This window comes from Magallana gigas, chromosome 3, assembly GCF_963853765.1.
Source record: "Magallana gigas chromosome 3, xbMagGiga1.1, whole genome shotgun sequence".
Lineage (NCBI taxonomy): Eukaryota > Metazoa > Mollusca > Bivalvia > Ostreida > Ostreidae > Magallana > Magallana gigas.
The window spans coordinates 32,058,737-32,073,797 of NC_088855.1; the positions used below are offsets into that span (position 1 = coordinate 32,058,737).

Below are 15,061 nucleotides of genomic sequence, written 5' to 3' on the forward strand. Positions count from 1 at the left end.
TTTTAAGCAAAGATAAACAGTTTTTAACGTTCAACACATTCGTTTTAGGTTTAAAAATGAAATTTTTACTTCAACATTCAAAATGTAAACAAACGCTTTGTTTATATATAGCGAAGAATTTTAAGCTCTGTAACTCGCTTATAACTCAACAAATGACACTCAAATTTGGGTTGCCTATTTAAAATGCCTTTCTGAAGCATTGTACATATTTAAATCGAAAAAATAATTTTTGACCAAAATCGTAACAATGCCCCTTTAATAGTATGCGAATGTATATACGTTCTGGATTTATATAGTGTAAAAAAGAAATCAGTAATAATTTTAATTTGAAAAAGTGATCATATACTTTAGTTGCTATGAGCATTGCTGGGACCCGGGTAAAAAAATACTTCAGAGAAATTAGAAAAAAAAACCTCAAATCTCTTTTAGATCTCTGAATCCGTAAATATCCGAACTGCAAATTGTAGAATGGAGCACCGACTTGTGGATAAAATATTTATTTACCACAATACACAATGTGCAATGTACAAATGTTCTTAGATGCTGTTTTCATTCTATTTATATACATATAAGGAATTGCTTTAAAAAATATATTCTCTTCTCCCGAGAATGAGAATTCAAACCATGTGACTTTCTCTGGTGTACAACATATCACGTGACTATTGTTATCGCCATGATGGACAATCCTTGAACGGAACAAAATTTAACTAATTAGTGAGTATGAAGTTGATTCCAATGAAATTTGACATCCTTGTTTCTAAAATTGCATTATTGTAGTGATTTGAAATAGCTGAATCTTCTTTCCGATTCATCTATTGCTGATAGAACATGCCCGCCATGACCAATGTGTTTCGCGGCTCATCAACAACAACACGCGGTATCGAAGCTCGTTATCTATAAACAGATGCAGATAATGCATAGATAAACATATACTGCAAATTAGATGTGGTTTCTGTAGTACAACTGCGTGTAAAAATACCAAGTAGCATCTAGAAAAAGAGAAAAAATTACACATGCAAATATCAAGTTTCCCATATCTGAATATGGCTACATGCTTGGTCACGTGATGCATATTATTTTTAAAAAACTATAAATGTAACGAGCTTATTTTTGCAGCTTTTTTAGTTTTTATAATTTACTTTTTTACTTTAAAGATGATATGATATCACATTATTGATCTTTGACAGGACATCTTTTCACAAACATGTAATTATGTTTAAGTCTTTTTTAACTTCACTTGTACACATACCATATCGTGTACATATATTTGTAAATGTGAGTAGGGATGTATAAAATACATGTATAGTTATACTGTATATTGAGTCTATGATGTAAGTAGCTGTGCACTGTTGAAAATAATGAATAATAAAAATGATGATTAAAGATAATATGAGTCTATGATAACATTCTCATAACATTGACTCTTAAACAAAGTTTTTATTTTCATTATTATTACAAGGTATGTATAATAATCAGAGACACAGATGCAGAATTTTTTTAGGGAGGGGGTGGTTGAGAGTGAGGTATGCTGTGATATCCACTCTCACCCCCCCCCCCCAATCCTGCATGGACTTGTACTGTATTACAATTCTTTAGTACATGTATGTTCATTCCTTATATTAATAAATTTGAGTTGCACTCAGTCAACTGAGATGTTTGATTAAAACACAAAAGAGCATGTTTTGTAAACTGAATAGTAATATGATGCACCAGATAAAATAGTATAATAATCAAAAGGTCAATTTAATTTTAAGATAATTTATTTTTTACAAGTCATAAACTATACATGTAGACTAGTTTATTGTTTGTTAAGTAGAATTAAGTTGAAATCTGTCAAACAAAAGGTCTATAATTGATATAGATTTTCATCTATAAACTGATAAATGTATTATAAGGCACGTCAGAGTTTGTGTTCTCTTGCCCTGGAAGCAAGTGGATTAGAATTCATGATTGTCCTTTTAATTGATTACCTATGATTTATGTTTCTTATTTTTATTGATTTGAGTGAAATTAAAATTACTATATTCATTTTCTATTTTTAGCTCACCTGAACGGAAGGTTCAAAGGTGCTTTTCTGTTCAACTGTTGTCTGTCATTTGTTTATCTGTCCATTTAATGTCTGTAAACTTTTCCTACTTCTCACAGTGACTAGTAGAACCACTGGGCCAAATTTGATTAAACTTAGTACAAAGTTTTCTTTAAGGGAAGGGGATTTTAAATTGTTAAACAAAGGGTGAAACCCTTATCAAAAGGGAGAAAATTACTTAACATTTTTAAAGAGTTCATTATTTAACAATATCAAAATAAAAGAATACAAAAACTATTGTTCAGAAGAGCGATGTGGCTCATGGGCCTTTAGTTGAATCAAGTACAAATTTTGATTTAAATACATATGAATAAATTTATTTCATTATAATTTCAGAAAATGGAATCTCTTGAAATTGAATCTCTGACGTCATCATGACAGAACTGGCAAGTAAGACAGCTGTAGTTCAGAAGCCTAGCAGCACCCCAGCCACTGAAAAAACCTACCAAAATGTTACTATTAATAGATCGGATGAAATCATTGCAATGGCTGCTTTATCCTCCATTGGTAACATTGCCAACACAACTGCAAAGCCAATTCCCACCTCTGAAGCTGCATTAGTATCAGCTCCTCAGAATTCTGTAATCCCAAAAATTGCCACCACAGCAAGTGTCAAAACCAAAGAACCAGTGCCCAATGTCATCTATGTCTATGATGGATCTAAACTGCCCCAGATACATGGAAGAATTGAGAAGGCGAGTATATCTGGATCCTTTTCCTCCCCACATAACATTACAGTACTCAAAGATTGTGAGGGAATATCAGCAGACAGTGATCCACAGGTCATCACCCCCATAGCTAACCAAATGGTGGTCAGTAAAGAGGTCTTCAAGTGTGAGGAGTGCAAGTACTCCACACATAACCGGAGTTATCTGAAGCAGCACATCGACTTGATCCACAATGCAGTGAGACTGTACAAGTGTCCTTTCTGTGACTATGCTGGAAAGAGAAGCCACTCTCTGAGGGAACATCTCATTGTTCACTCCAATGAGAGGCCCTACACTTGTCCTCACTGTAATGCCACGTTTCGCAAGAAAGGTCATTTGACAAATCACGAAAAACTGCACAAGAAATCAGTGAAATGTCCAATTTGCACAGAATGGTTTCCAAGTTCAGAAATCGAGGTACACATGTTGGAAAAGCATAATGCAAGAAAATTTCTGTTGTGTGACATTTGCAAGTTTATGGCTTTAGATGTGCCTACTTTTAATAAGCACATGGAATCTCATCACACAACAGACAGCCAAAAGAAACAGATTGTTTGCAGCAGTTGTAAAACAATGTGCCCTGACTTTGACTCCTTTAAAGAACATGCCAAGCTACATGAAAATGAATCAGAAGAAGAAACAAAACAGACTGCAGCTAGTCCCATGAGAAATGTAATGATCAAATGTTCGGAGTGTGGCATTGTGACATCAGATCAGGAGTCAATGAGAGTGCACATGTGGGTCCACATCAATCCGTCACTGAAGAAGGAAGTGACCACGGCAGAAACTGCAGAGAAAAACATGAAACACACTGCCTACAAGTGCCTTGATTGTGATTTCACCTGTGAGGAAGCCAAAGTATTTGTTGCTCATATGGTGCAACATAAACCTGATTTACAGACAGCAGTTCCAGAACCAAAGAAACACGATACAGTATTATCCAATGAATCTCAAGTTGAAAAATCTCCCACTAAAGTTATTACAGACAGCAGTGAAGAAGAAATTGTCATAATATCAGGTTCAAGTCCTGCAACCAAACAGCAGATTGAGAAATATCTAGCAGAAAAGTTTTCAAGGCCAGCTGAGAAAGAAGCAGTTATCAATATTCACCCAGTGATTCAACAAGTTGTTTCAAAACAGGTTAATCAAGGCAGCCAAAACAATCCTGAACAACTCCCTTTTGTTCAGGACCAGTCCAATGCAAAATTCCGGTGCACTATTTGTGGATATACTTGTGATCACCAAAGAACTATTAAAGCGCACATATGGAAACATTCAGGAAACAAAAACATTGAGTATCCCATGTTCAGGAATGGTCCACTTAGTGTGTATGAAGACATGAGTGTTTCTGCAGTAATGAAAGAGTATATTCTTCCTCAAGAAAAAGCAGTTACAAGTGATACCAGATCGGATGTGGCTGACAAAGTAAAACCGAATGAAGTGAAAACAGCTGTAAGCAATGTTGCGCCAGCATTGGCCAGTTTGCTAGCTCAGAGGGCAAAACAAAAACCCAATGATGCAGGTCCAAGTGTCCCTCAGGCAGATAAAATGCAAAGTAAAGTAAAAAATGTTGATTTAAATGTCCGCAAAATACCAGGAACAGACTATTTTGAAGTAAACATCTGTACAGAAACTCATCCCAAAGTGGAGGAGACCAAGTTGAAAAGCAAAGAATGTGGTCAGAAAAAGCATGAATTTGATGAAGATGTAGATGTGCAAGTATCTTTGAAGCAGGAAGGTTCTCTCGACTCGAGGCCAGTGGTGGTGGAGAGTGTTGATACATATTCTTCTTTTTCAACATACACAAGCATGAGAAGTGGTGAGAACAGTCCAAAGTCAACAGTTCCAGAAGATGCAGTGAGTGAGGACCAAGATTCTGGTGTTGCCTTGGATTCCTCATCTCAAAAAGAGGTTGATGCATCAAACTCCAACCAGAAAGACAGTGGGAAGGAGAATAAGATGATGGAAATATCGTACCACTGTTCAGACGACTTGCAGACTGTGGAATATGAGGTATCTAGTGGGGATAAAGCTACAAATAATGAGGACGATGTTGAATCAGAAGAGGAGTCCCTGGAAGATGACGTGGAAGAAACTCCATCGTCAAAGAGGACAAGAACCACGTCTGTAACCACTGAGTCGGCTGTGACACTTCTGTCCTTACTACAGAAAGGACCCAACAAAAATCCAGCTTGCCCTGTCAAAGAAGAAAGCCAAAGTGGTGAACAACCAAACACCAAAGAGAAAACAACTGAGACAGAAAGCTCCAAAAAGGGTGGGATATCCTCCTCTTTGTTGGCAGTCATTGAACAACTCAGAGAAAGATCGCGAGAACGAGACAGCTTGGAGGATGAGACAACGTTAACCTTGTCGAACAAACGAGGCACGAAGCGGAAGTTGAAAAGGGAGACAGAGGAAGATATAAGCGTTTTGGAAAGTATGGATAATGTTGAAAAGACCGAGGATTCAAAGTATAGGTGTAAACTCTGTCATTATTCCCACCTTGACTCCTTCATGATAAGGCAACACATGCGGCTTCACAAAGAAAAGAAACCGTTTGAATGCTCTCTATGCGAGTTCGTAGCTGTTTCAAGTGAGGATTTACAAGACCATATGATCAAACATTGTAAAGTCAGAACATATCAGTGTAAATTGTGTAGTTCAGCATTTAACTACAAAAGTCAGCTGCGGGCCCACATGAGAGCGCATAATGACAAAGACATATTTGTTTGTGATGATTGTGATTACGAAAGTAACAATCCGGTGGCGTATCGCAACCATGTTCGTGGACATGCAGAGAAAAGATTGTACAAGTGTGAAGTGTGTGAGAATCGGTTCGTTTCTAAGCACGATTTGCGAACGCACAAGAAGCTTTTATGTGGCAAAAACAGATCGTTCAGCTGTGATGAGTGTGACTTTGTCGCCATTGGAGCCCAAGAACAGCGCACTCATGCCAAGGTCCACAACAAGGAATTCAAGTGCGCCAAGTGTGAATTTGTCACCACCAGCATCACTCGGTTTCAGAATCATACCAAAACTCACGAGGAGGAACCGAAATCTCTGAAATGCGAGCTGTGCGATTTTCCCGCCGTTTCGAGTCGAAGTTTAAAGTCTCACATGAAACGTCACATCAACGACCAGCGGTTTGTTCAGCAACCACTGGAACAGTACAAATGTAACCTTTGTGGCTATGTGTGCCACCACTTGCCGTCCCTCAAGTCACACATGTGGCGGCACGCTAGCGACACCAACTACAGCTACGAGTTTACCAACGAAGTCATCAACGCCGCGATTGATTACGACTGCCAGATCGGTAACCGTGATTGTCAGGAGACGGACATAGCAGTATTCTTCAACACCATACGGCAAAAACTGAAAGAGAGGCTAAAGAAAGAGAAAGCGGACACCGACACCGACCGCACCCAGCAGGCCGTGTGCTGGGTGACCTTCCGGTGTTGTCAGTGCGGCTTTGAGACAATCAACAAGGCGGAACTTAACGTTCACATGAAGACGCACTCTGACGTCATCCAATGGACGCTGCAGGTACCGAAAGAAGACGTAAAATCTTCCAAATAAATTCTCATGACATTTTCCGTAACGATGGGTAATTGCAAACACGGGTTATATTTTTATTGAATCAAAGATAGGGCTTTGTACCCACAATCAGGGAATCTCTAGGCATCTAAATTTGTAAATAGACTGTATTTTCTTAATTTGCAAATCGACTGAATTTTCTTAGGAATGTAAAAAATTGGAATTTTATAGCAGTTACTCTGTATTTGAAATGTTTTATGCTATTATTAGATGTAAAAACTAGTTTATGCAATGACATTTTCATTTCGGAAACGTTACAAAATCGGTAGCTGATTGAATCTCCCTCGAGCCTCTCGGAATGTGTTATCTTATCCTATGTTGATCGTTTTACTTTTGTTTTTAACGTGTTTGAATAGATCTCGTGTTTATTAGATGTTTTCTCATTGTTTGTTAGTGTTTTTTCTGTTTTGATTGTGGTTGTGAATTTTGTCATGTGCATGTAAATATTTAGTACACTACAAGTGTATGTGTACAGTGTGAATGCGATGTGTTGATTGCGAATTTAATCATTTGTCACGGAAACTACATGTATTATAAACAAAAGGACTTGCTGAGAAGGAAGTTTGTGTACGTGTTACATGATGCAGCGCCACGGGTTTCTGATATGCGGCTGTGCAAATTTAAAGCGATATGATGAGCTGTATTTTTAATAATTTTTCGTTTGCTTTAAAATGTATTATGAAGGATATTATGCGTCCATCTGCTACTTTTACGATAAATAAAACTCCATCAAAGAGTTTAATTTCAAGGGGAAAAAACAAGATTTCCTTAATCAGAATTTTCGGCATAGAGTAACAATTTTTTGTAATTTTTCTTTTTCATTAAATTTTTTTAAATTGTATTTTTCTGCCATTGTAATCATTTATAACAATTTTACTATAGAATCTATTTCCGTCACAAAAATTGCAGCTCGTATTTTCAAAGGTAATTTTACATTGCCTTTTGTAAGAGTAGTTATATGTCAAGATACATTACTAGTTTACTACTGGGATGTTTTCTTTAGTGAAAAGAAATGGCATGTTTTTCCTTGAATCTCGTTTCTTCTATTTTATGTTTTCTTGTTTTGCCCCGCGTGATCTGTATATGCCATATGTTTTTATTATGTAAAGCATTCTTTGGTGTGCAGCTATACTTCAACCTAAATGTTAAATTATGATATTTTTGGTTAAATTAACCCGTTACAATTAAAAATATTTTCGGATATATTATTGTTGGAAAATATATGATTTTAACAAGAATGGAAATGCTAAATAGTATATGAGAAATGTAAATGTCCTGTACAGGTTACAACTGTAGTATTTTGTACGTGTATATAGTTTTTCGCCATGCCATATCCGGCTGTCCTCGCATTCATCTGATGCCTTGTGAGTAAGATGCCATGTATTTAACATACAAAAAGATGTTTACTGATTTGTTTTAGTTTTTGTCAGTGAATGTATATCATATGAAGTGCTAGATCAGTCCATTTACACCGAGAACGTAGTCTGCTTTTAGATTTTGAAAACAAATAAACGAATAATAAACTTGATCGCTAGTTTTGTGGTGTTTGGTTCTAAATCTCGAATAGTTTTTATGCTAGACGGTTATCTTGATGGATATTTATTGGCATATTTGATTATATATACATATATTGCAAAAGATGGAAAAACTGGTGAAAAGTATATACGGTATGTTATCTTCTCACGGTGCGGATTTCTAATCTGGAAATGAATAAGTGATTTGGAATCTGATGCCATTTTGTATGCAGTTGCAAAAACTCTCTAACCAAAAACATGTATCTCAGGCCCGGGTATTCTGATGTTTTCAATTATTAGTTCTAAGCTTTAGTAACGGTGTCTTGAAAAATGACACAGATTTTTTGTGTCAATCACAGTTGCTTACAAGGTCGCATTTATTCGTAACTGAATGATATTGAGAGGCAAAACAAAAATTCATTACGTAAAGAAAAGGGTGGTTTGATAAAAAAAATCATCACCAATAAACTTGTTTGTGAAAAAGCCTCAAAACATCGGTAGGTTATTAGAGTTTTTGTGAGTTCAGGTGGATACTGGAACAGATTGGACAAAATTTAGAAAATTATGTGTCGTAAATAGGAAATCTCATTTATTTGAAAAATAATGTCTCTGTTATTGTATTACATGTACATGTATTAATATCATTTTCTGTACAGTAGTGTTCGGAGCTATCGCTATGATCAGATGTGCATATGTAGTTTACAAGGAGTCACAAGTCATTACAAGTAATTAGTAGCGGAAATGCCCTTTGTTTCATGACCATATGTACTGTTTATTGTATGTGTATACTAGTAGTTTGGTTTTGCGCGAGTTTTATTAGGCTAATTCTTTTGACCTATAAATTAGCAATTTACTACAATCTCAATAATTGTAATTATTAGCGAATTTGCAGGAAACTTAAAGAAGATGGAAATTTCTAATTTTGTGATTGGTAGAATCAACATCATTTATGCAGGCTTACAATATACATCTGGCGATACTTAAATTATCTACTTAATTAACATACGATTTACTTTTATTACACCCCCGCTCCATTGCCTAATGCAGTTCATGTTTACAGGAGTAAACATTTCAATTCCGTAAATTGAAAAAAAGGCTGTGGATTGTGAATCATATCTTCAACAAATTGTTATTGCTCTAGCTCTAGCTGTTATGATAAAATTGGAATTTGACAAAGAGACATATGTCTCATTTTAATGCTCTTATTTCACTACACCTCCCCGGATATTCATATTCCAAATTTCCGAATATTAGAGAACATTAACCAATAAAAACGTATAATTAGTTACCCCTGACCCCGACTTAGTGGAAAAGTTTGACTACCGCTGACCAGATTTGGCCAACTGTAAATAACCCCCCCCCCCCCCAAAAAAAAAAAAAATTCAAGCGACGTTAAATTTCATAATATTTCGAGTTGATTTTTTCTATCGAGAGATGGAAAATAACGATTCAATCACATATTATTCCTATGTAATGACAGCAATTAACTTAATTTTCTTATTTCTAAGAACTTTGAACCATGGACTAAAAAAAAAAAAGCTCAATTTTAATCTTAGTTCCACTTTAACAAAATGCCTATAAGATCTATAGTGAGAAAGGGTACAAAAAGTGAGATTAAGATTTTTCTTTAAAAAGTTAATTTGCCTAAGTTTCATGTCTCAGGATCCCCAGCCAGGACTACCACGATGGTCTTATATATCGTGGATTGGGAAATGTATTCGATGATTTTTATGTTCACTACTCTTTTTACGCAAAAATAAATCTATCCTGAAAGCTGGTTTCGTTTTCTTTAGCACCGAAGCTGTTTTTTGTTTTCTTTACCGGATAGCAGAATTACCATTCATTACATTACATTCATAACATTAAAGTACATTTTTATATCATGAAATTATAATCATAAAAAATGGTACTTTGTAACAAATCGTAAAAAATTGGCATTGTTGATTCAAAACGCCCTACAGACATTATCTGTGCAACACGTGTCATGTTGGCAATTTGAAGAACACAAGCAAGAACAATCCAAGCCCAAGGGAATTTGAAACATATTTTGCATCTTTCAAGTTTCAGGTTATTGGTCCAGTCTTTAAAAAAAAAATCATTAAAGTTTTCTCATATATGATAAAGGATCACACAATTTGACCAACTTCATTTGTAAGTACGTAATAAATTCGAAATATAGCAGAATAAAAACACCACTGCATGGTTTAGCATTGTAGTTTAATAATCATAAATGACATTAATTTTGTTACGTGATAAATAACTCAAATGACTGACAGTGTATAAATATTAAATAATATCACAGATCTGCTTGATATTTAACTATCCAATACATATTTCTAATTGATATGATACAGTAAAGTGGCATCATAACTATTTTAAAAGTGCAATATGCATTAAAATACATGGAAAAATTAATTAGAGTGGAATTCAATGTGTAACATTGTATAGTACTTAGTGCTGACAATTGCACCATGCAACAGGTGGAATCCAGAAAATAACTTTTATCAATCCATGCAACCCAAACACTGCCCCATTTATCTATCAAGGCAAATGCACCAACTAATGCAATAACATTTTGTAACAAGGGTCAACAATTCTCGGAGAAATGCACAACGATATTTTGTCCAGAGGGAACTTTCATCCATTGAGATACGCTATCCACTGTGATACTTTAATTATCCAGAGGAATACTTTTATCCAGAGGGAGATTTCATCCACTGGGATATTTTATTCAGAGATATTTCATCCACTTGGATACTTTATCCAGAGGAATATTACTTTATCCAGTAAATATTTTATCCACTGGGATACTTTATCCAGAAGAATTTTACTTTGTCCAATAATATATTTCATCCACTTGGATACTTTATCCAGAGGAATATTACTTTATCCAGTAAAATACTTCATCCACTGGCATACTTTATCCACTGGCAGACATTTCTTTCTCTCCTTTCTCTAAGTGATGAGCCAGGATTGAGGTGACTACTTTGTATTTCCCCTTCTGTAAAATAAAATAATTAAAAAAATCACATCAGGATAAAAAATATTATCAATCTCAATTCTTAGTAAGTTAAAATTCTATAGAAACATATACCCACTTCCAAACTGGCACTGTCAAATTTGACATTGACATATTAGAAATTCTACTGAATTTAAACATTTTGACCTGAAAATCAATACAGGTCACCAACTGTGTATGAAGATTGATGACTTTTAATCAAAATATTAAATGGACATTTTCAACATAACATGTCCTTCTCCTTGAAAAGAGTTGAAAAACAAACTGTCATCAGAACCTACACTGATATTTGATACATTGTTTGTTCACAAGATTTGTTTACCTTTGGGTCCAATACGGAGGTCAAATCAATGAGCTTAAAGAACTTCCCTAGATCGGAGGGTGTATACATGTATCGCTTCCCTTTGTGTGTTCCGTCGGTGTCTCCATCTAAAATACACAACACAGTCACATTATCGATAAAAGAAAAAAAAAATCTGTTATCATAGTTTCAAACATTCATTAATGAATTTTAATTCAAATGACATGATCAAAGTAGCATAAATCTTTGAATCAAAAATGTTTTACCATCAGACAAGTCTTTGGGATTTTCAGTATAAAAAGATAAACCAAGAAAATTTGTTGTCATATACCTTGACCAACTTCTGTAGCTCTTGCATCAATTTCAGCAAAAAAGGTAGGTAAAACATTGAACTTTTAACTATAGTAATGTCTTGGTATATACCTCTTGTGTTTGCCTTACCTGGTTCATCTAATCGAACTCCAACATATATTCTGGAATTATACTTTTGCTCCAATGGGCCTCTGTATTTCACAATTCCTGTGTAGATTTTGGGTTTGGGGGCTAAATGAAATCAAACAAAATGTCAGAAAGTACATACAAACACTCTTACTTTAAGAAAGAATATAGCTATTACATATTGAATGGACTTTTACCAATTTTTCTGCCATATCTGGGTGGCTTCTGTGGTACAGCGATAACAATCCGATCCCCCACATCAATGTAACGAACAAGAATTTCCTCCCTTTCCTTGGCTCGGAGTTTAGATAGCACCTCCACAGTTCTTGTCGAGTTATCCTCCGAGTCAGAGCTATCGGAGGAATTGACAGACTGAAGACTCAGCGAGTTTGAGTTCTCCGACCTACTTTTGGTCGAGCCCCATGAAGGTGACCTTGGAGACACACTCCTCGGACGAGATCCTGAGTTAAGAGTCGTTTTGTCTTGAATACCAATAATATAATCTACAGTAGGCTGGTACTTTGCGTTAGTCTTTTTCTCAGTTGAGTGTCTGTGATCACTACTAGACTGTGGTCTCTGATGTCCGTTGATTTGCAGTGTGAATTTGTTTGGAAGCGCGTCTCTATACGACTGACTCCGTTTAACCGGTCTAACCACTGCTGTTCTTGGTCGGGTGTGGGAGTCCTGATCCTTTAACACATTGTCCAGAAACCCTCCCCCGGATAAGGGTCGTCTGTGATTTTTGACATTGTTTTCATCCATTGAGTACGGATTTCTATTTACATCAATATCCTTGGTCTAGAAGTATTAGAACAATAAAAGTTGAAGCTTTGGTAATAATATTTACAGACATTAATAATATATATAATCTGATTCATCATAATTTACATAAAGATTAAATAATTCTTACTCTGGATGATTTTGTTTGTGTACAGTGTATCTTATTATTCCTGCTGTCTGACTCCCCACAGGAAGATTCACTGAAAATCAAATTAAACTCTCACTTATAAAATAGTGCAATGCCACGTTGTATCATTAATAACCTTGATGTAGGAGTAACACTGTATAACCACAGGTAAATTGAACAGATCTTACCATACACTGCCATTAGAAGACACCTTGGAGGTGGCACCCATCTTCTCCAGGAGTACCACAATTTTGTCTATCTGCTCAGGCTCTGTAGACATGTTCATTGTCTCTATCACATCCTATCAACACAAAACATATTTATTAAGAAGGCTGAATGAACATGGTTATTTCAAAGTGTTTTTCTACTTCCTATAATACAGAAGAGTTTGATTTTTGTATACTGTGGAATCATTAGTTTTCGTGGTGGCTCAATTTTCGTGGAATTCGTGGGTACCTCTCATCCATGAAATAACATCCTCAACGAATTAATAAATTAGGGTAATAAAGTCATATTTCCTTTTTAGATATATCAAAATACACGAAATTACGTCCCCACGAACCTTTAAAATTTTATCCATCCACGAAATTTGGCCCCAACGAAATTTAATGATTCCACAGTACATTGCAATTATTTAAAATTGTTTTAAAGATTTTTCACTTAAGAGGCCCCTCTGCTAGCAAGTTTTACATACAGCCTGAAATTCACTTTTCTAATTTTTTTGCTGCATTATATATATATTTGCAGTGTCCTTACAACTGCAAATTAGTGATCATTCTATAAAAAGTTTGTCTCATGTTTGAAAGCTAGATTTGATAAAAACATTTCAAACACATCGAGACATTTTTATATTACCAAATGTTTTCATTGCAATTGGTTGTAAAAATCAAACACTGTTTACAATCACTTGAAATAAGTGCTGCACTTTAAATGGTTCTACAGTTAGTTATTATGTAAACTTTAGAAAAACAAGTTTGTTCATATCAATCCGATTTTGGGAGAGAGAGAGAGAGAGAGAGAGAGAGAGAGAGAGAGAGAGAGAGAGAGAGAGAGAGAGATTTAAAGGAACAAGCATATTCATACCTCATCAGTTCCTAATTAGATTAATAAATAGAAGCAAAAATAAAAATTAAGCAGATTGTCTCCTATTTTTAGCCTATTCCTGAAAGTTCATACCTTGGCCACATCGAGGGCCCTGGACTTCTGTATGACCAGATGATCCTTGCCCTGCAGCAGTTTCTTCAGGGTCTGCACCTCACACTGAGCCATCTCTAACTCTGCCTCCATCTTCTCTGCCTTTTCAATCTTGTGCTCCATTGCCTATTTGTGAATCAAATAATAGCAATGGATAAATATTAAATGGGAAACAATGTTTTAACAAAGCATAATCACTTTGCAAATTGTCTTATCTTATTGATTTGTAAATTGTTACATGATAATACATGTATCTATGTGATGCTGCCTTTATGTCTTTACTTTCAAATACATAGTCATATTGCCTTCATTATCTGCAATAATGTATTCCTCTCCCCTTTTTTTTTGGGGGGGGGGGGGGGGGGGGGGGGGAAGGGGAAGAAGGCAGAGAACCCCCCATTCACACATATGTAGCCTATATCCTGGTCATTACTTCACATAGAAAATGTCACTGATTCACAAAAACTGAGATTTTGAAGAAAAAAAATTAAATAGTGTTTATGAAACATACATGTATGTATCAGCTAAGTCTATAGGAGTGGAAACTGAAATATGATGGAAATCTTGATTGTAAAGTTCTCCTATATTTTTTAAAGTCCCACTCATATTAAACTTCAGAGCTTTATTGACACAGTAAATTAAGCAGGGACTAAGTACTGACCCTGATCTGGTCCTTGTATTCCCGGGCCGATTTCCGAGCCACAGCAAGCAGCGCTGTTTTGTCCTGGACCTCTTCTTTCAAGACTTCCACTTCCTTGGTTTTCTCCTTTATCGTGTCCTTCAATTTTGGAATCATTTCAAGATTCTGCAAAAAGTAAAGGAAAAAGTTGAGCAAAATTCTTTGATTTATATGCTAATTCAGAGAAACTTTGAAATCTAACAGTAAATAAGTTTGCCCTTTAAACCAATAAGAAATTGCATGAAGCTAAATGAAAATGTTACGTAACATCAGATATTAATTTTCTTCACATTAGCAAGTTTTGAAGTATTTTCTGAGACCCATGATCTCACCTTTTCAATGCCTTCATTTCTTGTCAGCTCATGTCGTACTTGCCAATTGAGATCCACTATTTTAGCCTCCTGATCACTTATTTTCTGTTGGGCTAACTGTACAATAAGGAACAAAAGACATAATCTTTACAGATGCATACAGCTTTTGTTTATTTAAAACTCCTCAAAAATGGTGTCATCTTTAAATTACAGTCTAGATATTATTAAAAAGATTTTTAACAATTTATTTGATTTTTAGACTACAGCCTGGTTTCTTTTAACCATACTGTAAACAAATTTAATTTCTGTGA

The 15,061-nt window shown here is 35.3% G+C and overlaps 2 protein-coding genes across 11 annotated transcripts in view; one reads left to right on the plus strand and one right to left on the minus strand.

The window, feature by feature from the left end:
* The first annotated feature begins 631 nt into the window (after nucleotides 1-631).
* Nucleotides 632-7,915, plus strand: LOC105318155 (zinc finger protein 507). The gene is made up of 2 exons (XM_034482671.2): nucleotides 632-714; nucleotides 2,423-7,915. The coding sequence occupies exon 2, from the start codon at nucleotides 2,461-2,463 to the stop codon at nucleotides 6,367-6,369; it is 3,909 nt and encodes a 1,302-aa protein (XP_034338562.2). The 5' UTR covers nucleotides 632-714; nucleotides 2,423-2,460; the 3' UTR covers nucleotides 6,370-7,915.
* A 2,229-nt stretch (nucleotides 7,916-10,144) lies between these two features.
* LOC105318182 (myosin heavy chain, clone 203) overlaps nucleotides 10,145-15,061 on the minus strand; it is a 33,220-nt gene continuing 28,303 nt past the window's right edge. For 4 of the 10 annotated variants that reach the window (XM_011415142.4, XM_066079343.1, XM_020063115.3 and 1 more), the window contains 9 exons: nucleotides 14,772-14,867; nucleotides 14,422-14,565; nucleotides 13,743-13,886; nucleotides 12,755-12,867; nucleotides 12,570-12,639; nucleotides 11,857-12,457; nucleotides 11,663-11,764; nucleotides 11,243-11,349; nucleotides 10,147-10,902 (listed from right to left, as the gene is read on the minus strand). In XM_011415142.4, coding sequence (XP_011413444.3) covers nucleotides 10,822-10,902; nucleotides 11,243-11,349; nucleotides 11,663-11,764; nucleotides 11,857-12,457; nucleotides 12,570-12,639; nucleotides 12,755-12,867; nucleotides 13,743-13,886; nucleotides 14,422-14,565; nucleotides 14,772-14,867 — 1,458 coding nt within the window. In that variant the 3' untranslated portion in view covers nucleotides 10,147-10,821. Of the gene's footprint in view, nucleotides 10,903-11,242; nucleotides 11,350-11,662; nucleotides 11,765-11,856; nucleotides 12,458-12,569; nucleotides 12,640-12,754; nucleotides 12,868-13,742; nucleotides 13,887-14,421; nucleotides 14,566-14,771; nucleotides 14,868-15,061 lie in introns of all 10 variants that reach the window. The other 6 variants (XM_011415151.4, XM_011415162.4, XM_011415172.4 and 3 more) reach the window with 4 other exon arrangements.

Coding starts and splice junctions, on each gene's coding strand:
- LOC105318155 (XM_034482671.2), top strand. CDS start 2,461: ATGACAGAACTGGCAAGTAAGACAGCTGTAGTTCAGAAGCCTAGCAGC.